The 27,052-nt window shown below is 31.0% G+C and overlaps 1 protein-coding gene and 1 long non-coding RNA gene across 5 annotated transcripts in view; both read left to right on the top strand.

Annotated features, from left to right (window-relative positions):
- Nucleotides 1–27,052, top strand: part of LOC139996546 (uncharacterized) — a 76,981-nt gene that overhangs the window by 31,858 nt on the left and 18,071 nt on the right. For both annotated transcript variants that reach the window (XM_072020956.1, XM_072020955.1), the window contains exons 6-7: nucleotides 10,636–10,814; nucleotides 16,560–16,779. In XM_072020956.1, the coding sequence (XP_071877057.1) occupies nucleotides 10,636–10,814; nucleotides 16,560–16,779 (399 nt within the window). The remainder of the gene's footprint in view (nucleotides 1–10,635; nucleotides 10,815–16,559; nucleotides 16,780–27,052) is intronic.
- On the top strand, nucleotides 17,861–23,305 carry LOC139996564 (uncharacterized). Of its 3 annotated transcripts, none has more exons than XR_011802286.1 (3): nucleotides 17,861–18,529; nucleotides 20,208–20,711; nucleotides 20,790–23,305. It is a non-coding gene; the product is annotated as an uncharacterized lncRNA (long non-coding RNA). The 3 variants fall into 3 exon arrangements; XR_011802285.1 differs by lacking the exon at nucleotides 17,861–18,529 and adding an exon at nucleotides 20,063–20,128; XR_011802284.1 differs by lacking the exon at nucleotides 17,861–18,529 and having other exon boundaries at nucleotides 20,088–20,711.

The raw sequence follows: 27,052 nt of genomic DNA, 5'->3' as shown, positions 1-27,052 counted from the left end.
TCGGCTTTACGACACGGTATCTCTGAAGCTTGCGAATACGTTTCTGTTCCAATCACGTGAGTTTGTTTACCTCTGCTAACTCGATTCGTTGGATGGAGTACAGATCACGTAACAGAGGATTGCAGCGAAAGCGAAAGAGGTGTCAGGCTGGAAGACGTAGTAAGCGAAAGATGGGATAGGAGGATTGTAGAATGGCTTGAGAGACTGCAGGAGAAAGAGAAATGAAAAGATAGGCTAGTAAAAAATAGATCAAGGAGAGTTTTGAGCAACCAGGTAAAGGTATAATAAAAGGGCAATTAGTCTTAGAGTAGGTCGGAGTCTGTATGAATGGAACAAAGAGAATGAATGAATCAAAGTGCATAGGTGAGATAACTTTGTAAATATAGGCACAGTAGAACCTCAGTTATCTGAACTAATTGGGGGAACAAAGATGTTCGAATAAAGGAATTTTCAGATAATAGGGCAGTTAATTCCCTTATGTTTAAAAAGTTCATCTTTGTTCTAGGTATCTGAAAAAAGAACATACATGTTAATAATAGTAATACAAATAATAAAATTAGATGGGAAGACGTTCATCTTTGAAGATTCATCTTTCTGTGTATTTCAAAAAAGGATATGTATACTAATAATAGCAATACAAATAATAAAATTAAACAGAAGGATGTTTACATTAGCAAGTACATCTTTGTTTTATATATTTCAAGAAACAATATAAATATTAATAATAGCAATACAAATAATAAAATTAAATAGGATGATGTTCATCTTAGTAAGTTCATCTTTGTTTCATATATTTCAAGAAACAATATAAATATTAATAATAGCAATACAAATAATACAATTAAATAGGATGATGTTCATCTTAGCAAGTTCATCTTTGTTTCATATATTTCAAGAAACAATATAAATATTAATAATAGCAATACAAATAATAAAATTAAATAGAAGGATGTTCATCTTAGCAAGTACATCTTTGTTTTATATATTTCAAGAAAATACATAAATATTAATAATAGCAACACAAATAATACAATTAAATAGGATGATGTTCATCTTAGCAAGTTCATCTTTGTTTCATATATTTCAAGAAACAATATAAATATTAATAATAGCAATACAAATAATAAAATTAAATAGAAGGATGTTCATCTTAGCAAGTACATCTTTGTTTCATATACTTCAAGAAAGAACATGAATTATAATAATGACAATACAAGTAATGAAATTAAGTAGAAAGGTGTTCATCTTAGCAAGTACATCTTTGTCTCATATATTTCAAGAAAAGACATAAATATTAATAACAGCAATACAAATAATGAAATTAAATATGATCCCATTAAAGATTTATGGATGCCAAGTGGTTTTAGCTGCTAAATCAGGCAACATTTTCACTGGATTTAATTCTTTAGAGTTACATTCCTTCTGTACTTCCTACCACCTTAGCTCTATTCTTAAAGTGTCAAATACTTCAAAACGTTGGAGAATGTCATCGTTACCACTATATTCGTCTTTCAATTCATTATTCGAAGTACATATGACATTAATGTCATGGTCAATTGAAGATGATTCGACAAATTGAATCCATTCTTCCACGTCAACATTGTTATCAGCGAATCTTATCTGGTATTGTATTCAATGCAAAAAGATTATCTTCCACTTGTTCGATATTATCTTCCACTTTTTCCTATATGGTATCTTCAATGTAATTCACTAACTTTTTCCATGCTCTTCTTGGTGTTGAACATTTGACACACCCAAACATGTGCCGCCATATAATTGTGCAATTTTTTAAATTTAATTACTTGCGAAATTATATAATCTTCTGGCTAGTAATATTAGTAATCGTTAACAGAATTTTTTGTAGGAGATTGAACTTTTTACATTGGAAATCTATTTGAATAATAGCGAGTCCGGATAATCGAGGTTCTATTGTATTTGTAAACAAAGTCTAATTCTTGGCTGTGAGGCTGAATGAAACATATTCTAATAGCGAATGTATTATTATTATTATTATTATTATTATTATTTATTTTATTCAAGCTCATTGATTATCATGATCATAAACGATTATTTTTAAGTTTGGTGGCTTGTTAAATTCTGCTCGATACCTTGACGTCTTTAAAAAAATTGATAATCTTTCGTTATAACGAGATCGGTGTGAAGGTGTCATTAAGATTATTGTCGACGTTATGTTTTCTTCTTTTTCTCTGTGTAAGATACTCCATAATTAGGTAAGTGATCGATAGTCTTGCGTTGCATTAAATGTTACATTTAATAAGGAGATTATTTTCCAATATGTACATATATTTCAATCGTTTCTTCTTGAACTCTTCATTTGTCTTTAAATCGTAGAAGCCAGAGATATGAGGATATCATTAAGATTATTGTCGACATTATGCTTTATCTTCTATTCATATAGTAGGTTATATGATTATGAAGCTGATTAATAGAATTCATAGAATTAACAGGATTAATAGAATTAATAGTATTCATAGAATTAGTGGAATTCAAATAACTAATAGAATTCATAGAATTAATAGGATTAATAGAATTAATAGAATTAATAGTATTCATAGAATTAGTGGAATTCAAATAACTAATAGAATTCATAGAATTAATAGAATTAATAGAATTAATAGAATACATAGAATTAATAAAATTAATAGAATTCGTAGAATTAATAGGATTGATAGAATTAATAGAATTCATAGAAGTAATAGAATTAGCAGGATTAACAGAATTAATAAAATTAATGGAATTCAAAGAACTAATAGAATTCATAGAATTAATAGGATTAATAGAATTAATAAAATTAATAGAATTAATAGAATTAATTCTACTAATGGAATTAATAGAATTAATAGAATTAACAAAATTAATAGAATTAATAGAATTCATAAAATTAATAGGATTACTAAAATTAATATGATTAATAGAATTCGTAAGATTAATAGCATTAATATAATTCATAGAATTAATGGAATTCATAAAATTAGTAGGATTACTAAAATTAATAGAACTAGTAGAATTAATAAAATTAATAGAATTAATAGAATTCATAAAATTAATAGGATTACTAAAATTAATAGAATTATTAGAATTAATAGAATTAATATAATTAATAGAATTAATAGTATTCATAGAATTAGTGGAATTCAAATAACCAATAGAATTCATAAAATTAATATGATTACTAAAATTAATATAATTAATAGAATTCATAAGATTAATAGCATTAATATAATTCATAGAATTAATGGAATTCATAAAATTAATAGGATTACTAAAATTAATAGAATTAATAGAATTAATAAAATTAATAGAATTCATAGAATTCATAGGATTAATAGAATTCATAAGATTAATAGCATTAATATAATTCATAGAATTAATGGAATTCATAGAATTAATAGAATTCATAATATTAATAGGATTACTAAAATTAATAGAATTAATAGAATTAATAAAATTAATAGAATTAATAGAATTCATAGAATTCATAAAATTAATAGGATTACTAAAATTAATAGAATTAATAGAATTAATAAAATTAATAGAATTCATAGAAGTAATAGAATTAATAGAATTCACAGAATTAATAGAATTAATAGAATAAAATTTTTCGTTTGTCTTCAAGTTATAGAAACCAGAGATCATGTGAGGATATCATTAACATTATTGTCGACATTATGTTCTATCTTCTATTCGTTACATATAGAACACCCTCAATAATGATTATGTGTGTGATTAATAGGATTAATAGAATTAATGGAATTAAATTCTTCATGTGTCTTCAAATCGTCGCAGTTAGGGATTAATCTATGGAACGAGGATATATTCTAATTTCGCCATAATACATTTGTTTTCTTTGCATATTGTTTTACTATATCTTACACTATCAATTAATGTCTTACATATGGGAAACTGATGTGGATACATGTTTTGCCATTAGATCAGCCAATTCGTTTCCAAATATACTTTTGCACCAAGAGATCCAAACTATGCCCATTTTTGTTACCGAATATTTATAGAATAAAAAATATAGTTTAATCTTCTGTATTCGAAAAATTTGTTTTATATGTTCCTTCTATTTCTTATTCTGAAACTTTCTCAAGTCAAGGGCTCTGTTTTTCAAACCAGAAGCTTAGAAACGTGTTCGTGGATTTATTTACACAATAGTCCCTCCCCCCTGTTCCACCTCCCTTTCCATCCTTTGTCGATGGAAACTCTTCAATGTCATCAGTGTTACTGTAACGACTCCAGTGCGCAGTACAAAGGCCTTAACATCGTTTGGTCATAGTCGTAGCTAACTTTTCAGCCAGATGCTCCTATATCTTATATATGGGGTGTCTTGATGTTCCCAACTTGTTGTTCCATCTAGTAATGCATTTACCTCAAGCTTTTAGTATATTATCGATCCCTAATTTTCAATTGGATATTTACATTTTCAGCGTGAAACTCTTAATCTAACAATTTTTATTCGTTTGACTATACAGAGTGTCTCGGTGTTTGAGACTCACCCTGACGCTACTTGAACGATGTTACGTTAAGTTACATTTCACACAATTCATATTATGTGTGACAGATATCTGACTGACTCTTTATCTGGAATAGGTATATTGTTTATCGTCACCTGTGAGCAAGTTTGTTTTCGTAGCGTGAAAGTTATGTGACTGGATTTGTTTTCGTTAACTTTGAAGCGCTACTTGTGTAAACACTCCATAGAGTCGAGACAAGTTGCTTGGTACATTGAGAAAAATCCGTGGAAATCTTGGCCACGTTAAGGGAAATCTGTGTTTCGTGTCGTTCACTGTTTTGCAGTGAATACGACATTTATAAAATTGTACAACAAACTGTATTTTAGATTACACTATTCCATCAATGTGTTCCACAGTGATACAACGAGTATGCTCTTGTATGACAAACTGTAGTTAGCAAGTGTTTAATGAAAAGTATCTGACAATTTGAAGATATACAATCTTTTATAATTAATTAACGTATTTATTTATTTATATACATATATATTAATATCAAATAAAATAAGCAATACGTCTGATTAAAGATATATTTTGATAGAATATTAATATATATTTATTATATATTATTACTATCAAATAAAATAAGCAATATGTCTGATTAAAGATATATTTTGATAGAATATTAATATATATTTATTATATATTATTACTATCTATTTTATAATATATATATAATAAGCTTTTAAGCTAATAGGAATATTAATATCCTATAAATAAATTTTTATATGAAATATTCTAATTTTTAATAAAAATTAAATATTTAGTTTAAATAAATTATATATATTTTCTTTAATGTCAACTATATTACTAGTTTTTATTTTAATAAATTTATCAAGAATTTATATCCAATGATTATCTATAGAAATATTAATTTACAATATAAATATAATCAAAATATTTTTGTAAAATATAATATAAATATAATTATAATATAATTATATTTATTATTATATTTTATTAATATAAATCAATATAATATATTTAAATAAATTGATATAAATATATTATAAATATATTATATTTTATTAATATAAATATAATCATAATATAATTATATTTATTATTGTATTTATTTATATTTATATTATTTATTATACAATTATATAATATAAATATAATTATAATATAATTATATTTATTATTATACTTATTTATATTTGTTATTTATTATATAATTATATAATATAATTATATTTATTATTGTATTTATTTATATTTATATTATACAATTATATAATATAAATATAATTATAATATAATTATATTATGTATTTATATATAATTAAAGTATATAATTAAAAAATAAAATATATATGACATATATATTTAATATAAAATATAAAATAATATAAATATAATTATATTATAATTATATTTATATTATATAATTATATAACAAACAATATAAATATAAATAAATATAATATATAATCAAATTTCTTTCCATATGTGTACATACATATTTAGCGAAGCTAGTCTGTAGTTGACTAACCTACAAATGTTTCATGTACAGGACGTAGCAAAATATGAGGCACAAAGCGATTGAAAGTTGTCGAACGTAAAACGACAATTTTAATACGAAGCTTAACCTCTGCGAGAAAAATGAGTTCTTACTATATTCGCATAATAAGAATTTCGTAAACGTGGCTGTCATCAAAGAGCAAAATTGAGGTTTTAATTGTTACGTTTGAGACGCGGAAATTATCGATCGATCTATTTCGCGATTATTTTATATCGTAATTTTATATGCCATATAAATGAGCATAATTCTGCGTTTACACTATTTCTTTTCCACGAAATAAATATTTCTATTTGTTTGTAAGCGTATCTCAAAATTAGACTCACTTATCAACGTGTATTATATATCGATAACGATATTGCATTTAGCTTTTCGTTTGTTTGCGTTCCGACTTATTTCTCATGATGCGCCTGTATTTTGAAAATTAAACGAAAGCATTTTATTCCGCATTTTTCGCTTATTCCTGCTGGTAGAATAACTTGCTGCTGATTATTCGAATTTATGCTGATAGGAATAAGCGAAGCTCGTGTGTATACGTTATGCGTACTTATAAAAATTTCAAACTCCAGTTTCACGGAAATGACGCCTCGCATTAAAAATTCACCTTCTACATTTTCACTTTACCTTTACTTCTTGTACCCCGTTTTTCGATATTTTCAAATATTCATCACGCGGGCTTGGCCATTATTTAAATAAAACATTTGACGAACGATCATTTTACTGATACATCTAGCGATATTTAGCGATCTAATATTTGAGTAGATGTTATTTCGAAATAATTATGCGCCAGTTTATTCGAACAGGCAAATAATTTTCCTTAAAAGAATCTTAAAATTTAGTTCGTTGTTTAACCGCTAAATACAATTTTTTTTTTATTTTATTCCATATTTCGTATTTGGATAAACGTTTCTTGAAATATTGTCTTAAACAATTTCTCATCATCAACATTGTCAACTGCGTCAGAATGCTGATTTTGTTGTCTCATAGGTCACACATACTTGATAAATAATTAATATTAAATATTAGTTAAGTAAGTAATAGAAGAAATATTAATGATAAAAGAATAATTGGAATTATATGTTTATGTTGTATAATTATGTCACACGTATAATTATACATACATTTCAGAGATTAAATATTCCTATGTTATAAAATAATTCATGATTATGCGGTTCATAACTCAACTGTATGCAAAAGATAATATTTTAATTTAATACTAGAATGCAAATTATTTATTCTACCTGAGAAATTTAATTAAGATAGAAAATTACTCGAAAATCATTTATTTGATTTGAACATAAAATTAAGTTATTTCCCCTATGTTGTTTCTAAGATGAAATATTGGCTTGGCAACGAAGTGATTGCGGATTTTTCAATACCACCTAATGACAAATTCCGCAACCATTTAGTTGCCAACACAATAGCTCATTATTTTGGTGATTTTTACACAGCTACAAAAAATGTAAAAGCTCAAAAATATGCGCAACGTGCATATTGAATATTCAGTTAGTGAGATTTTTGCTTAGTCTTTTTAGTTGTGTTCATAACTAAAAATTTGCATATGTAAATATCTGGTCCGACTGAAATCGCTGATACAGATTTTATTGACGCCAGGGCAACGATAACTTTGATTGACAATCACTGTGATGAAAGTATTAACCGATAGCAACAATAGTCGACATAAAGTACAATCAGTTTTTTACTGCAAGCTCGAGCCAAGTATGAGTTTGGTTGAACGCAGTGCTTTTTAAACTTTTTCCTTTCGTGGCATTCCATTTTGTCCGAGACTGTATACGTAAAAATGTAGCACAAAATAAATATACAAACGAGCAATTAATAGATAATAAATGAAAAAAGTTTAATTTTAAACAGTGCCTGCTATATTTCTGATTTTATCACTTGGTAGCATTTATTGGGACAAAACTAAATTTGCTTGTTTAATTTTGATAAATATGCTTGTTTATGTTGGGATAAAAAATTAAATCTTTGTCAAATATTTGATATAACAGAGCATTTTCAAAGTTTCTCACGGTTAATCAAAAGTTTGATTTCACAATTGTCAATGATATAAAATAAAACAAAAATAAAAAAAATAATAAGACAACAATAACAACAACAACAATAATAACAGCAGCAACAATAACAACAATAACAACAACAATAACAACAATAACAACAACAATAACAACAACAATAACAGCAGCAACAACAAAAACAACAACAATAATAATAAAATGTGTTTGAGACTATTGTAGAAATTGTTGCAAGTTCTGTTCTAATTCTAAGCCAAAATTCATTTAAATGATTTTTTAAAAGCTTGTGTTTTATATCTATGTCGATTAATAATTAGATGAATACTTGATTCTTTAATGTCAGATGATTGACATTTTTAATCTCATTGATATGTGACAGATACACAAATTGTTATAATCTCATAATTGTGTTTGATCTATGGTTTAAAAAGCTTTGGTTCAGAATATTGTTCCAATCTACGTTCTGGCTTTGCCAAAACATTTGCTACGTGTGTGATCATATTAGTTCATAAAGAACCGATTTTTATACTATAATTAACATAATTGTCTTTACTAACTGATATAATCATATATTCCGCAGATGTACGAGAAAGCTAGAAAGTAGACTAACACAATACTGTAAATTTAAACCAAACTTGTATTTTGGTCGAGTTTGCTGTAAGCAATTGGTCAAGTTCTGTGTCGATCATTGACAGTTCTTAATATATACCGTCATTGGTTGAAGTTACTGTCAGCCAAAGTTGTTGTCGATCAAGTCTGTGAACTGTGAAATATTGTTGGTGAAAACAGTATCAATGACTTCAGTGGGACGCCAATAATTCACTGGCATCAAACACTTGATCGATATCAGACAGTTGATCAACTGTAGGCATTTGATCGACAACAAAGACTTCATCCACTGCAGACACTTGATTAATATCAGACTCTTGGCCGATACCAGGTACTTAATCGACACCAGAATTGATCGGTGCCAGGCACTTAATCGACACCAGAATTGATCGGTGCCAGGCACTTAATCGATACCAGACTTGATTGATACAGGGCATTTGACTGACTCCAGACTTGATGGATACAGGGCATTTGACTGACTCCAGACTTAAACGATACCAGGCACTTGATCGACACCAGACTTGATTGATACAGGGCATTTGACTGACTCCAGACTTGATGGATACAGGGCATTTGACTGACTCCAGACTTGAACGATACCAGGCACTTGATCGACACCAGACTTGATTGATACAGGGCATTTGACTGACACCAGACTTGATCGATAACAGGCTCTTGATAGATACCAGACTTGAACGATATCAGGCACTTGATCGACATCAGACTTGATTGATACAGGGCATTTGACTGACACCAGACTTGAACGATAACAGGCTCTTGATAGACACCGGACTTGATCGACTCCAAACTTGAACGATACCAGGCACTTGATCGACACCAGACTTGATTGATACAGGGCATTTGACTGACTCCAGACTTGAACGATACAAGGCTCTTGATAGACACCAGACTTGATCGACTCCAGACTTGATCGGTGCCAGGCACTTAATCGATACCAGGCATTTGACTGACAGCAGACTTGAACGATACCAGGCACTTGATCGACACCAGACTTGATTGATACAGGGCATTTGACTGACACCAGACTTAAACGATAACAGGCTCTTGATAGACAGCGGACTTGATCGACTCCAGACTTGAATTATACCAGGCACTTGATCGACACAAGACTTGATTGATACAGGGCATTTGACTGACTCCAGACTTGAACGATACAAGGCTCTTGATGGACATCGGATTTGATCGACTCCAGACTTGAACGATACCAGGCACTTGATCGACACCAGACTTGATTGATACAGGGCATTTGACTGACACCAGACTTGATCGATACCTGGCATTTGACTGACTCCAGACTTGAACGATACAAGGCTCTTGATCGACACCGGACTTGATCGATACCAAACTTGAAAGATACCAAGCTCTTGATAGACACCGGACTTGATCGACACCAGACTTGATCGATATCAGGCTCTTTATAGATACCAGGTATTTGATCGATACCAGGCACTTGATCGACGACAGTACTAACCGTTAGTAATAATGATCAATATACATACTTTCTAGGTGCACAAAACTAAATCGTAGCTTGCTGTAAACAATTGGTTAAACCCTGTGTCCATCATTGTTGTTGTCGGTTAACGATGTCGTCGATAAAACCTGTTATTGGTCAGAGTGGTTGTCAATCAAGTCTGGTGCCTGTGAATTGTCATTGGTAAAAGCAGTGTCGATGAAATCTGTATCAGCAGTTTCAATAGGACCTTAGTAAATATCCACAATCTACTCATTATTTAAAATTGTTGTTTTCTATCTTCATTTCAAAGAAATCTTGCCCAAATCTGTAATGTACTCTATAACAGCGTTTGCTAAAATAAGAAATTCATAGGTTTGAAATAAAGAAATTTTATTGGATTATATATATATATATTGAAAGAACATAACATTTGAAAAACGCTATATGAAAATACTTGTTCAGGTCGGAGGGTACGCCGCGGCAGGCCGCGGCTTGGAACAAGGGGTGGAAAACATGGATCCGCGTCTGTACAGAGTAATTCGCCATCGAGGAGTGAATGGTTACCCTTGGATATGAGAACTACACCTCCTGCTGCGATGCCTGCTTTCCGTGGTTTCGAGGAGTCCTCTTCCGACGGCGTGGTAAATTTCCATTCTTCTTATATTTTTTTCTCCTCGTTCATTTCATTTAAGTTCGCATCATTCTTAACCCAGGCTTAACCTAATTTTTTTATACGACTGCAGCAATTTCGACTGATCTATGCAAATTAATAAAATAAATTAAAGATACGGAATATTCAAGATTTCGTTTTTATAAAAATATTCATTCTTTTATCTAGAAGAATCATAGTTCATGTGTTCGAGCATAATGTCTTTCGCATAATGGCACGCACTACTTATAGAGTTGTCTTATAGAGAGGCAGTGTTGCACGTATCATTGACATGTTTCACTTACGTGCACTCTGCACGTGTTCATTTATTGGGTTGGCAACTAAGCGATTGCCAACCTAATGACAAAATCCGGAATCACTTAGTTGCCAACCTATTGACAAAATCCGGAATCACTTAGTTTCTAACCTATAAAATGGGTACATACGTATTTCGATAGAAAAATGGCAACTACGCTAAAAAGGAAATAGATTTCACGGTAAATTTCCGTTGAACATTGGAAAATGCATTTAACGATAAATCACGCGAAAGTAATATTTCTTAACTTGCCTTTGCGAAGTAATTTCATCATTTAACTTGCCTTTCGGAAACTTTCGTATACTTTCGAACACAACGATCGGCCACGTTCAACGACAGACTTTCGAGTGAAATTGAAACGTGAATATGCTTGTCTTTCATTTTCTACGAAATATCTTACACCGTTGGTTTTATTAATTATTTGCCAAGATTATTACGTATTGGGTAAAGTTACATACAGTGTGTCCGGTTTATCACCGAATAATTTATATTATTCTATATAATTATATAGAAATTTATTAAATATATACATAGAAATATTTACATAAATTATATAATAATATCTACGAATAATAATATTCTGCAAAATATAGATTGTGCAAAAAGATGTTCCAGACGAAAGTTGCAGGACATCGAGGCGAATTTACTATACTCTCGTGTATTCGACCTTGAAACCTGGTGCAAAAGACACGAGTCTGTAGTGTTTCGAAAACGTCTGAATGTCAGTTACAAGAAAATGTACCAAAAGATAAAGCTATCCATTGGACAATTTTAACGTGTCTTTCGCAGAAAGTTTCAAGGTCACCACAAGGTCGAATACACAAGACTATATAGTATATTTTTCTCGATATCGTGGAATTTTTATTTGAAAAGTTTTTTTCATATCTTTATCATTCACATCTTTCAAGATAAACTGAACACGCTGTGTGTATTTTCACAAAATTTTCAAAAATATTCCCTTTTGTTTAAACGACTGTCTTTCTTCTTAACCTATTAATCAGAATAGACAACCTGTTACCTGATTTGCGAATATTCTTAACGTAATTTGTTCACTTAAGAGTATCCCTTTTCTGAGATAATTCCACTAGTTTTTTTTATGAAAACGTTGTCGTCACATATGCGACATAAAGGAATTAATTCACCTACATTATAGCAGCGTCAAGAAGAATATTTAATTAGCGCATAATCTAGCTAGCATGTTAAAATTACCGTGTCATTTTCCTCCTTCGCTTTGCTTCTGTTTATTTTTACTGAATCTTTTTCTGCGCTTGCTAATTGTTAATATCATATGTCCTGAGGCTGTTTTACTCCAAATTATTCCAGAAATTATTTTCTTCTTTATCATTCTTAATTAAAGGGAGTTCCCTGTCCTCCACGTTCTTTTCTTTTCCGCTTGTCTTAAAGAGCTGTAATAATTTATTGATTCAAGTTGCTTGAGTCTCGCGTTCGTGTTTTTGCATCCTCTAACACTTTGAAATACTAATTTTCTTTCAACTTCTTGCTTCCGCATCTGCGCCGGTGACGTCGGAAACGACTCAAGTGAAATATTTGTCATGCAAGAGCTTGCTGTGTATTACTGCACCGTAGATTCATGTAACGCGGAACAAATGAAAAATTCAACTTCTTTCAATTTTATACCATTCTCATAGTCGTCTGCACGCTTATCAGGTCTGTAAGTATAAAACCGGAAGTTTCCTATAGATAGCCCTAGCTGATAATGTAATTATCACTAAACTGCGTCATTGATGCCAAAAGTCTTTGTTGACATCTCACAAACATTTTCGACTCAGAACAATACAAGTTTCATACAACAGCATAGTTTGTAATAGCGTTGAACATGTGGAATTTTGTGCCTGGAAACTACGATTTGCGGACAGCATTGATTTTCTGTTACCATTTGAAGAAAACTGCCGCAGAATCGCATCGAATGCTTGTCGAAGCTTACGGTGAGCATGCTCTTAGTAAATCACAGTGCTTTGAGTGGTTTAAAAAATTCACAAGTGGCAATTTTGACGCGAGGAACGAAGAACGTGGAAGACCACCGAAAAAGTTTCAAGACAGAGAATTGCAAGCATCGTTGGATGATGATGACGCTCAAACGCAACAACAACTCGCTGATCAATTAAACGTGACAGGAGAAGCCGTCTCCATACGTTTGAAAGCCATGGGAAAGATGCAGAAGGTGGGAAAATGGGTTCCACATGAACCGAATGAAAGACAGCAGGAAAACCGAAAAACCACTTGCGAAATGCTGCTCGCCAGATACGAAAGAAAGTCATTTCTCCAGCGAATTGTGACTGGCGATGAAAAGTGGATATATTTTGAGAATCCTAAGCGTGAAAGATCATGGGTAGCTCCAGGCGAACCACCGACATCGACTACGAGACCAAATCGCTATGGACGGAAGACAATGCTCTGTGTTTGGTGGGATCAGAAGAGTATGATCTATTATGAGCTGTTAAAACCTGGCGAAACCGTTAATACCGAGCGCTACCGACAACAAGTGATCGATTTGAATCAAGCTTTGCGTGAAAAACGACCAGAATATCAAAAAAGGCAACACAAAGTAATTTTACTTCGTGATAATGCACCATCACATACAGCAAAACCGGACAAGGAAACGATTGAAGCATTCAGTTGAGAAATACCTTCGCACGCGGCTTACTCACCAGACTTGGCTTCGTCCGATTACTATTTATTTGCATCGATGGGACACGCACTTTCTGACCAGCACTTCGCTTCTTACGAAAATGTACGAAAATGGCTCGATGACTGGTTTGCCTCAAAAGAGCGACAGTTTTTTTGGCGTGGCATCCACCGATTGCCAGACAGGTGGGAAAAATGTATAGCTAGCGATGGGCAATACTTCGAATAAAATATTTTTAATCATTTTCATATAATACACGTGTATTTTCTATACAAAAATTCCGGTTTCATATTTACATACCTAGTACTGACCTAACTGTGCAGACTTTATATTTTCTTATGCTCTTATCGTTTACAGCAATTTATCTACTTTTACAGTTATTTACTGTATATTTATTTACTGTACATTATTTACTGTTTCTGCTTGTTCTTGTTGGACCATGGCTCTTATATTTACATATTTATTCCTTCACTGACTACGTGCTTATCTTCTCCTTATTTTTCTATTTATTGTTACCTTTAACTTGAGTTGGCCAGCAAATGGTTAAACTGATGGAAATAATTGGACGGTATATATTAATAGAAATACTTCCGTACACTATCGCTCAGAAATATCTGGATACTTTGGTAGATTCCTGATAATAGTACAACCTTATTAATTTTAAAATTGACATTTTAAATTAAATTATAAATTCTACAGTTACAGAGTCGAGCGAATTGTTCATTATTCGAATTGTTTCACATAAATATTTATCCAAGATTATCGGGATTCATATTATTCATATAAATTCATATTAGTCGAGTATTTTGCCCCTGAAGTAACTATTCGTAATCAATTGTTTCATACATTTATTCGAATAATGTCTGCAGAATTATTCGAGTAATACAAATAGTCGTTTGTACAAGTATATACAGACACTGGTACAATTCTTACTGTTGATTTACCAAACGAATAATTTACCATTCTATATATATTATTTATATATATTATTTATAATTGATACAATTATAAATAAACAACATATAATTTTTACGCGAACTGTAACAGTAGAACTTTGCTTTTCTTATTAAATAATTTCAATGTAGGTAGCTTTACCGTACTCGAGACGAAATCTCTGCTAACTGCATGTAATGTTGCAGTTAAATTATGTGGAATACTTTCGAGCGATGGTAGCAACGCCTTCTTATAGATAGAGTGAACAACAGTTTGGTGGCATCTAAATAAACTGTAAATTAAATATAAATCAATATTATGAAAATGTATAACTGATTATTTCCGCCGAAATTTGGTCGAGTAATTAAACATGAATTAATTACGTATTTTGATATCAGAGTTAAGAAATTTTTGAATTACACTTTCTGTAGCAAAATTTATTTTTAGTCGTTGCAAGAAGATTATAAACGTTTATAATCGTCTGATTAACGTGAAACGGTCGTTCAATAATACAAAACATTCTGATTAATTCAGCACGCTTTAATTAATTGAACATTTGCGCCAGATTCATTATAATTTCGCAGATAAGCTTCCAATTCGAAAGGATTAATACAGTGTTCTCTGGGTGTTCTCTGGGTGAGGATATCGGTTTTCACTTTGAGATAGCGTAACCTTCACATCCTATTAAGATGTTAATCTATTAAACAAGACAGACCTAATTAATGCTCTATTTATCTTCACATCTTTCAAGGATCAAAATAAGTATAACGTTGACTCAAAATTATTCCTTTCTCCCTTTTCTTAAAGAATTCGTATTTAACACTAGCAGATTAATTTTTTATTAATGCCATAACTGTTATTTATATATATATATATAAATGTAACGGGGTTTTAACACCGTAGAATTTTTCATTAGAACATTGTGAACAGCGCAATTTTGACAGACGACTCTATGAATTTGAAATATTTGTTACTGTTAAAAGATATCGCTGGGTGGAAAATCAGCGAAAGAACGTTGCAGGAGAAAAATTGTATTGCTCTTCAGAAAGGCAGAAAACTAAAAAGAATGAAAAGAGTATGAAAAGACTTTAATATAACGCAATGGTAGCATATGGTAAATAATTTTTTCACAAAAAGTTTCAATGAATACTACATTTTATAGTTTCTCATTGTCTGACAGAGCCTGACACATAATACAAATGAATTATTTATAAAAATGTAATTATCTCCTGAAACTCTATTCATAGTGTCCACATTAGTGTATTATATACTTACATTAAAAAAGTATATAAATTCCATTGAATTTTGAAAAAAACATGTTTAAGAAGAAAGTGAACGCTGGTCATACGGTTTCCTGCCTTCGTATAGAGTTCAAGATCACAGAAATGGGCATCATGTTATTTCAATGGAATAATATTAATACTGTTCCCTTTTTTTAAACGAGATTGAAGATTTGAATTTTAAATAGCTTTTTTAGATGAAATACTCCTCTGTGAGTCGTGTCACTAAATTAACTTAGAGAACACTGTATTTTGCTACTCACTATATTTATCTGTATCTGAAAATTCTATTACGTTCCTTTAAAACTTTCCTTCCTTAAGATATGTTTTAATTTCTTCCTCATTTTAATACAAAAGCGTCATTGTTTTTTTAGATCAGCATCTGCGATTTGCAACGCCTACATGCATTTTTGACTCACGCGCAAAGCTCAAACACTGCACCTGTAATATATATATATTACTATATGTATTATTTTTGTACCTATTTCCCTAGATTAGAGATTAGCATAAAAATGTTGGCTTTCTTTTTTTTTAAAACTTTGGTAAACATGTGTTCGGCAGGTGCACTTGGGAGAGGGAATAGCAGTTTGCGAGGAACAACTAAGGGCTGTGAAATGGAGCGATTACAGAAAATTGACCCGTGGTCTGGCTGCGATCTTGTTCAGCCCCACCGAGTTGGCCACCTGCTCGGTCACAGGACAACGATGGAGCCGAGCTGGAACTGCCACTGAAAGACCAGTGAAACCTGCGCTAGATAAGGCCAAAGTACAGGCTATTATATGTAAGTAGCAGCTACTTTTTCTTAACGTATATACAAACTACTCTTGACCATTGCTGGATTTATTAGGTTGGTATGTTCTCGAACAAGATTATAATCATGCGTATTGTACAGGAACAAAGAATGTGGATCTGATTGATTATAGTGACACAGGTCGGGTTCCATTGAAATCACCGACGCTGTCTTCGCGAACCACAATTTACCGACACCAGACCTGCTGGAATTGACCGACAGTAGATAATATTAAGAGATGATTGATACCTATGTATGTAGTTTTATTGCTGCAAGAAATTGATGGCTGGCTGCCTTGTGGCTGCTGGATTGAAAACGCTAATTGAAACTCTTGAGTGAGACAGAGCAGAAGCTGGTGGCTAACAGACAAATAAATTTTGATTTGATTTTCATTAATGAGTGTAATTTTAATGCAAATCAATACGAAATCTATGGTCTGTGTTAGCTTTGGGCTAGTATTCTTAATCTGAACTTCACAAAACAGCCGACTATCAATTATTTGCTGCAATATACCTACATGCTTAAGTAAACAGTTCTCTCTCATTTCTCCGTGCTATTACTGCCAATCAGTTAAAGCTGTTGTCGGTAAAATCTGGTATCTCTGTGAATTGTGGCTCGTGAAAACGGTATCAGTGATTTTAATGGATCATAGAGCCATCCTTTCTCATACCATAAAACTGTTCATAAAAACAAAAATTCGTGAAACGTACGAACTTTGTTGTTGTGCGCAACTATCAGCATGAATTGTTCAGGAGCCACATTGATCAGCTACATAAATGTGAAAGCAGAAACGGACGAGGTTAGGGATACTATCTTTGAAATTTATCTCATAAGTTGCTATTATTTCCGTCCATAATTATTTATAAAGAGGCAACTCACGTGTGATATCGATGACTTTGAAATATGTTGTCAAGATTATAATTCTGAACAACTTTTTCCTCATGTATGTTATTGCTTGGCCTCAATTTAATTTAGTTGATACCTATCTAATCTAACCCATTAGTATATCTTTCATTATTATATTATTATATTTTTCTTTCATTATATTAAGGGTGATTAGCATCAATGAGTTAAATTTAGGTTGGCTTATATAATATGTTGTCAAGATCATCACTCTGAACAACTTTTCCTTATATACGTTATCGCTGCTCGACTTTAGTTTGGTGTTATTTTATTTGGTTTGATAACTTTTGTACATAGAGAAGGACTCAAAAACGTATAAATATATTTTCTTAACAGACCAAAAAATACTCCTTGTTTGGTAATAATTTAATATTTTCAATCTTAATCTCTTTCAAGAAAGAGTGTCTCTCACAAAACTCACTTTATTGTAACATTGTTCCCAATCACATGCAACCATCCCTCTGTTATATCGCGCAGTGCAGCCACCTATGGGACATCTGAATTACTTTGTACATTTAGTTTGGCAAATATTAATCTAACCCAACCTATAACCTATTAATTTATTTTTCTTTATTTGTATTACGGGCGATTAACAGCAATGATAAGTTTAGATTGGGCTATGTAAAATACGGTCACTTATATGGCAGAGTGTGAAGTGTAATGGAAACTAAATTGAATCGAAGATCTTTATGAATATCCGAGTAGGCTGAGCGGCGGTTACATGTGTAGGTAAAAGCTGTTCGGAATGATAAGCTTAACAACATATCTGAAGATCATCGAAATTGGTGTTATCGAATTTTCCAGTCATCCTCTTGAAATAAATGAACTCAGGTAGCAGGTAAGTGATTTGTTATTCAGCGTGTTTGTCATATAGCATCAAACGATGGAAATAATAAACAAAACACAAAACCAAGTAGGCTACAAACGATAAGATATTGACTGAAATTAAAGTCATAACCATTAACATAACATAACTACCGCGATGACGTACATTTCTAACTACATACAGCCAGTGTAAAAAGTATTCGTAATTAATTTCAACAAAAATATTCTAGAACATCGTTCATGAACAAAGTTTTCTACATGAATATGTATATATTTTTATTAGTCTGCAGAATAATTTTCATAAACAACTAGATGGGATACCTATATCCTTCGTGAAAATATTAATAAACATCTAAAAAATGAATAAATCTTATCTAATATCTAAGACAGAAAATTATTAGATTTAATTATTTCAATACTTAAGGAGGTTTCTTTTGATTTTATTATAGCTCGAAACCGTCGTGGTATTGAATTTACCAAATTGACGAGTACTCTACTGGAAATATTTTTCCATTCTTCTAAAATAGCTCTCTTTAAATCATTTCTCTATGAAATACGGTGACTCGATATTTTTTATCTTAGATGATCCTCTATATTTTCAATAACGTTTATGTCTGCTGCGGGTTGTGGAGATGCTTTCAAGTGTTACCATACATCAAACAAGATCCACGCTTGCGTATTAGCAGCATTATGCTTTAAATCGTTATTTTGCATCACGATGAAATTGTTTTACAAACCCACTTTTTTCTGCATTTTGATATACATTATCTGTTCAAATATCTATATACATCTTATCCTACGAAGCGGTAACTGTATGAATATCTATTACGCATATATTTTTACCAGTCGCTACATATTTATTAATATCTTCACATGTATCGTACATTTTTCTTTTTTGAAAATTATTCTGAGGACTTGTAAGAATATGTACATATCTTTTGCTCTCATTTTTTCTTTTGTTCTGCAGTAATTTTGTTAAAGTTAAGTACTGTACGAATATTTTTTACACCGACTGTACAGACACTGTCAAAGCGTGCCGTGAAATCCAAACAGTATTCCTCGACCGTCGTCGCTATCGCACGATCGTAAACTTCGGCAGATGTAGTTCGTGTAACTGTTCGTATGCGTTTTAACATTACGAATGTCTCGTAACGTCCCTTGAATTGATGCTTCTGTGAACAACGAGCAGGCTTTCAAAGGTGGAGAGAGGTAGAGCAGGCAAAATACCATTCTTGCCCTTATGCTGCCTCACCAGCCATCTTCTCATCTCTGCACTATGGTTTTATTGAGACACTGTATATTGTGACGAGTGGTACTCATGGCGTCATGTTCGGCCATATCTAGCGAAGTTTAGCAGAGCAGATAATGGCCGAAACCCGAACAATCGCGGCAGTGGCAATCCGATTTTCAAAATAGATACAAACGATGTTAAAAATTGTTATTATTATTTCTATAGTAAATTTACACCGTTATGTTCATCATTTATTTATATCTATACTTATCACGAACTCCAGTTTGACTTACGTAGTAAGCTAAGGACCTAATGCGTTGGTATTCCATATAAAAGAATATTAATATGTTGATATAGGATCTATATCCATAAAATCTAACCGTAATAGTCGTAACTCATAATTTTTTTACACGTTGTATATTTTTTTTAACGTTTATCATAAAGTAAATCTTTATTACAGCATCGTACGACTAACATGTCAATTTCTACTAAGCTTACGAGAGTTGCTCGTTTGTATTCGTCTGACTGCACTAGTCAAGTTTATTGTGCCAGTAAAACATTTCGTTCGTAACGATGATTCTCTAATTGTTTAAAACAGTGTGATCATTCACGTAAGTAATTACATTTCTTCACGATGTCAGGACACGAATAACCTCTGTATTTCTGTAGTCTATCTGTTTCTCAAATGCTAATTCTGTTTAACTATTCAATTAGCTATTATTCTGTCTATTGTTTTTGATCACAACGGACTCACAAAGCATTTGCGAGGAAATAGACAGCGTTGCTGAACTACGTATAAAGGCTTTTCTGTTTCTACGTAATAATGCAAAGATTGCACATTGTACAAATCGTTTGAGAAGATTCAGCCTTTTGAATGGAAGCTTCTTATGCAAGATGGATCGCAATTCGTGGCACAAGCGGAGTGAGAGGAGTGATATGGTTAAAAATAAGGCGAAACTCGAGAGTAAGGAAATTACGTTATAGACGCGTGCTAGAAGAATAGTCCATTTCAATTTTAATCGAATTCGCTTTATTGTTTCAGTTGAAACGTTCCCTCGCATATTGGTAGAATGCTAACAGATTGTCGAAACAATCTCTACCATGACACGGACTCCCTCTCCCTCTCAATGTCTCAATTAAAACAACAGACCAAATTTTATTTATTACGTCCGTTGTGTTCATCTCCAAGCTCGAAGAATTAATTAATAATTAAGTATTGACAGCGAATAAGTCAAATAAGCGAGGACTATGGCCTAAAAAGCAGAGGAAGTTACGATAGCAGTCTGTGATGAAATTCGTGAGGCTAATCACGTGTCATTCAGCGGATCTTCAAACGCGTTTCTCTCGAAAGCGAAGCCACCAACTTAATCTTGTTATTTCTAATTCACTTTCATTCCGGGCCATAGAATTTCTCTGCTTCTACTATGCTTGCTGACGCAGGATGTATAATCTGCATTTTCCTTCCACATTATTTCTTATACACAGACAGCACAGGTTCTTATCTCTTTCTATCTCATATGCAATTCTTGCCATTTCATTCTTTTAACGCCGTCCATTTGTTAATTGGCTTTTCCGTACTCTCGTTTGATAAATTTTTCGCCATGGAGACAGTCGAAGCTTCATCAAATTCAATATATTTAAAACACAATCTTCTTTCTTGTGACGTTGATAACTTTGCTCGCACTCTGATGCTGATGCATCTTTTTTGGACTACAGACTGGCTAACAATTTATTTCTTTCTTTCGCAATTTTTCTTGTGCAGATTTAGTCAGATAAATTTGAAATTATTTTATTCTCGACTTCCTTCGATATTGGTTTCATGTTTGCATAGAGTTTAATTTGTTATGGGTCCTAGGTTGTTGTTATGGGTCCTAGTGACCCACAGTTTTACTTTAGAAAGAAATATCTTCAAGATATTCGCTTGTAATTGCATTATGTGTACAATATTATTAGTTTGAAGTGTTTTTTATAATCTCTGACGATTATACCACTGAAATTCTCGTCAGTCGCATACTGGGTGTCGTGGCAACTCTCCACAGTTAGTAATGGGTCATGTTGACCCAGGTGTGACTAAAGCATATTCTTTGCTCAGATTGAACATATTTTATTTATGTGCAAATTTTCCATACAGATTCTTATGCATTCACCGTGGGGGAACTCATTGAAATCTTTCTTATTTCCTTTTAAAATACATAAATCTACCTATCTAGAAATAAAATACAGAATTTTTGTACCTTTGTGTTCGAATGACTTGACTTCTTCATATAATCCTCGGTTTTCTTATTCGAAAACTGCTCTTCTTCGACACGTCAGATAAATATCTTCTTTGAAACATGCACTAGAAAACTACTTTTTCCCCTAGAGCACCACATCTTGAAAGCATCATGGTAGATGTTTAGCGAGGGAAACATAAAGAAGTTACCGCATAACTTTTCATAAAAATATCTTTCTTCGAAACTTGCAGGTGAAAAGATATTTTTTAAGAACAAACAGCTTCACTGAACAACAGCTACTTGAGAAAAGGGCCCCAGTGTCTGAAATAAGAGTTGATTTATTATCAATGGAAAAGAAGAAATTTCAGTTCACCAGCGAGATCATCATTTTGTGGAATAATACATTTCTTCAGGTGGCAGTACTTTTACGTAAACAGTAGCAATTCTGAATAGCACAGTTTTGATTAGGCTAATTAAAAATGGCACCTTAATATTACCAAAATATCCATAAGCAGCGTGATATAAAATCTTTAGTAACAAAAATATATGTACGTTTCGTACTGGCAAGTGGATGTTGAAATATTTCAATTTCGGATTAAAATAGATTTACAAAGTTTTCCAAAGGTTGCGCAACGACTTTATCGTCTGATTTCGTGTTTTGAAAAATAATAGCTAGATAATAAAAAGGAGATTAGAGGGTATAAAGTCTGTGAGATGAAAAACAGAAACAGAAAGCAAACGATTTAACTCTTGAGAATTTCATTGCACGTGCCTATTGAGATTTTGTGATGTAAAATAACAGCGTGACTAATTGTTAAATGATAAGATATTTCGCTGATCCCAGCTCGAATTGATGTGTTATTGGATGACGGTACAAAGACGTTGAATTGAAATCGAGTCTTGAAAAGTACCATATTTTCAAAGGAAATGGCAAAATGTTTGATTACGTTGGAATTATAGGCACTTTACGAGCACTTAACGCAGCTAATGTGTTTTTCTTGCGCATCATGCTGTATCACACTATATATTCATGTGCATATCCAACAAATCAGAATTCCAATACTCGTAAACCGAGCAGAAACGTGACGGTTGTCGAGAATAAAAAAATTTACAGGAATAAACGTGGAAATATTTCTAAGCTGCTATTGGGTTGGGCCAGTCTAATATATCACGCTGTATTAATAAGAGACTATTTTTGCCACTGATTGTTACGTTTAAGACTACTATTCACACTGTATACTGATTTTCTACTAATTGCAAGTGCATATTTATCTTGTAACTTCTGTATACATTTTCTGATTGCTTTCAAGTGTTACTACGTTTAGATAAAAAAAAGAAAAAACAATACAGAGCTAATGAAGTTTCAAAAAGTTTGGTATAATGCACATAATATATTCATAAAAGAGTTCTGTGGAAAATGTTCGAATATTTTCGTAAACCACAGCGTATCGTGTCATTTGAAACAATGAAATTAAATTTAAATTTGTTTCGCTGGAAAATTGCTAACACTTAACGAGTGAAATTTCCGAGCTTATTAATTCAAGAATGATAACGAATCTGGTCATAAAAGATACGTATATGTTAATTGAAATATTATTTTTGATCATGAAGAAAGAGAGGAAATTGAGGAATTTGAATTTCGATAAAATTTCGCGAAACAATTGAATGTAGCGGAACAGAACGACACATAGGAAAGGTACGTAAAATGCGTGTATCAAGAACCATTGTAAACACAGGATATCCGAGAATAGAGCGGTGACTACTCTCGACGATGTCTAAACATTTACTTGGACTGAAAATAGTTCGTTCAGGAATTGGAATTTCAGTCTATAAAACAACTCTTCTTAGAAAAATCTAGTTGCCATACGTCAATCTATTTTCTCCCGAACTGTATAAATATCGAAATAAGCGAAAGAAAAGGAGGATAAAATGTAGTGGCAATCGCGTGTAACGTTAAGGCTTGTTTTCTCCTTTATTCTTAAGTAGCTTGATTTTAAGCAGTGCCTAAATATTTAAAACAGATTCAGCAGTAAAATCTGATAGTAGAATATGTATACGAATTTTTTTCCGATGTGAAATAATGGAAGAAAAAGTTCTGGCAATATGGTAATGTTAAAAAAGATTTCAATTTCATATATTGATATTCAATTTTATACATATATATATATATATATATATATATATATATATATATATATATGTATAATTGTACAATATGTATATTTCAATATATATTTCAATATGTATATTTGAATATCTATTTGAATGTACATTTCAATATGTATATTTGGGTATATATTTCAATATGTGTATCTCAATATATATTTCAATATGTATATTACATTATATATTCCAACATGTATATTTGAATATCTATTTGAATGTATATTTCAATATGTATTTGAATGTATATCTCAATATGTATATTTGAATATATATTTCAATGTGTATATTTCGATATTTATATTTGAATATATATTTGAATATGTATATTTCAATATATATTTTAGTACATATAATTGAATATATATTTCAATATGTGTATTTCAATATATATTTCAGTATGTATATTTGAATACATATTTCAATGTATATTTTAATATTATATTTGAATATATACTTCAATATGTATATTTGAATATATATTTCAGAATGTATATTTGAATATATATTTCGATATTTATATTTGAATATAATATATGAATATATGAATATGAATATATATAGAATATACATATGTATATTTCAATATATATTTTAGTACATATAATTGAATACATATTTCAATGTGTATAGTTCAATATATATTTCAGAACGTATATTTGAATACCTATTTGAATGTATATTTCAATATTTATATTTGGGTATATATTACAATATGTATTTTTGAATATATATTTCAATATGTATTTTTGAATATATATTTCAATATATATTTTAGTACATATAATTCAATATATCTTTGAATATGTGTATTTTAATATATATTTTAGTATGTATATTTGAATATCTATTTGAATGTATATTTTAATATGTATTTGAATGTATATCTCAATATGTATATTTGAATATATATTTCAATATATATTTCAGAATGTATATTTGGATACCTATTTGAATGTATATTTCAATATGTATATTTGAATATATATTTCAATATATATTTCAGAATGTATATTTTGATACCTATTTGAATGTATATTTCCACTTGTATATTTTGGTATATATTGCAATATGTATTTTTGAATATATATTTTAATATGTATATTTGAATATATATTTCGATATTTATATTTGAATATAATATATGAACATATGAATATGAATATATATAGAATATACATATGTATATTTCAATATATATTTTAGTACATATAATTAAATATATATTTCAATATGTATATGTGGGTATATATTTCAATATATATTTCAATATATGTATGTATGTATATGTATGTATCCATCGTTGATGTTTATTTAAATTATACAATGTACGTTTCATATTTTATTACGTTATTTTTATTAAAAATATATACAGTGACTCGAAAAAGTATTGGTACATTTATCATGGAAAGCTGTTATGTGTGTATATATGTGTATAAAATATTTTATGTATATCTTACATATGTTTTATATGTAAATGTTTAAATGTACATGTGCCATGTGTCTCATATAAAACATTTTGAAATTTCATTAGCACTGTAATGAGATAGAACTGCAATGATTATATTAGCAATATCGATCTCGATTTGAAAATAAATATACACGTTCGCTTATATTTTGTGAAAAATTAATATACGCTGTGAATAGTTAGTTAACATTCTGAAGCGTAGAACAAGTGTTAAAAATGAATCTATTGAACACTGAAACTTATTAATATCGTCGATGCCTGCCTATTTAAACACTTTTGTGATGTTTGCAAAATACGTATTTGTTATAAAATATTTCGATGTACATTTTAAGAATCCTTTAAGATATTAATAATTTTAAGAATCTTTTAAGATATTAATATAAGATACTAATATAATTATGACAGTTGAGTATCATTACAAATTTTAAAATGTTTAGTATAACACACGTAATATGTTCATAAAAGATGTCGACAAGTACGAATATTCCCACTAATACAGTTACTCAAATTTCTATGCACTGACTCACTCGTGGTATCAATTTGCTATAAAAGCTATGTTTTGGCGAATTGTTTAAATCTCTTTGCAAGAGAAATAAAAATTTATCGACAAACAAGTAAACATTTGTTTTACAAAACAATTGTTTGAAATTGTTTGAAAATACACAATTTTGTATTAAACAAATATTTAAAAAGGTTATTGGTTTCACCCATAGGATTATAACCTATCGAAAAAATGTAAAGAAATTTGCCACCCCTTAGAAAGGTATAATCATTTTTGAGACCTAAATGTGCAGGTTTTTTAAGTGGATTATTTATTATTAGAAAATGATCTGAGACACGTGGCAAAAAAGAAAGGCTGCGTATATCATACTTAAAATAATATACGAGAAACATAGTAGCCATATGAAACACTGAGGCTGTCGCCAACAGATTGCCATATATACCACAATAAATAAGTTATGCACATAAAAAGATTCGCTTACCGAAGAATTAACGTAAAGGATGATACGAGCCTCTGAAAACACAGTGCTCATCTCACCTTCGTGGTATTCAGATCTGAATTGAATTGAAAGTAAACGATATTTTCACAGTCAAAGCATCGTAGGTTTAATTTTCTAAGGCGTGAGAACCAAAGGGTCTGACATCTTCGTTTTAGAGAAATTAAATAATGAAAATTTCGTTTGGGCCTGACATACTGTCAGCAGAGGGTTCATCATTTTATTTTTTCTATTTATTTGTTCGTTTCATTGACCTTTTATCACTGTGTCAATTTGATACAACGCACATTAAGTTGCGAAAATGAGAGGCGACTGTAGGTTAGAGGAAATTCAAGACGAGAGGCCTTAGGGCGGCTACAGTCGGCTCGACAAGTGGTCGACTGGTGAGAAATTTGAGTAAATCGCTTTCCGTGAATGCAAATTTGACCGGCCAAGTGGTCGACTGGCAAGGAACAGCAAGCAA

Source organism: Bombus fervidus, chromosome 18, assembly GCF_041682495.2.
Source record: "Bombus fervidus isolate BK054 chromosome 18, iyBomFerv1, whole genome shotgun sequence".
Taxonomy (NCBI): domain Eukaryota; kingdom Metazoa; phylum Arthropoda; class Insecta; order Hymenoptera; family Apidae; genus Bombus; species Bombus fervidus.
The sequence above is the reverse complement of the archived record's forward strand: the minus strand, read 5'-3'. Positions and strand labels throughout refer to the sequence as shown.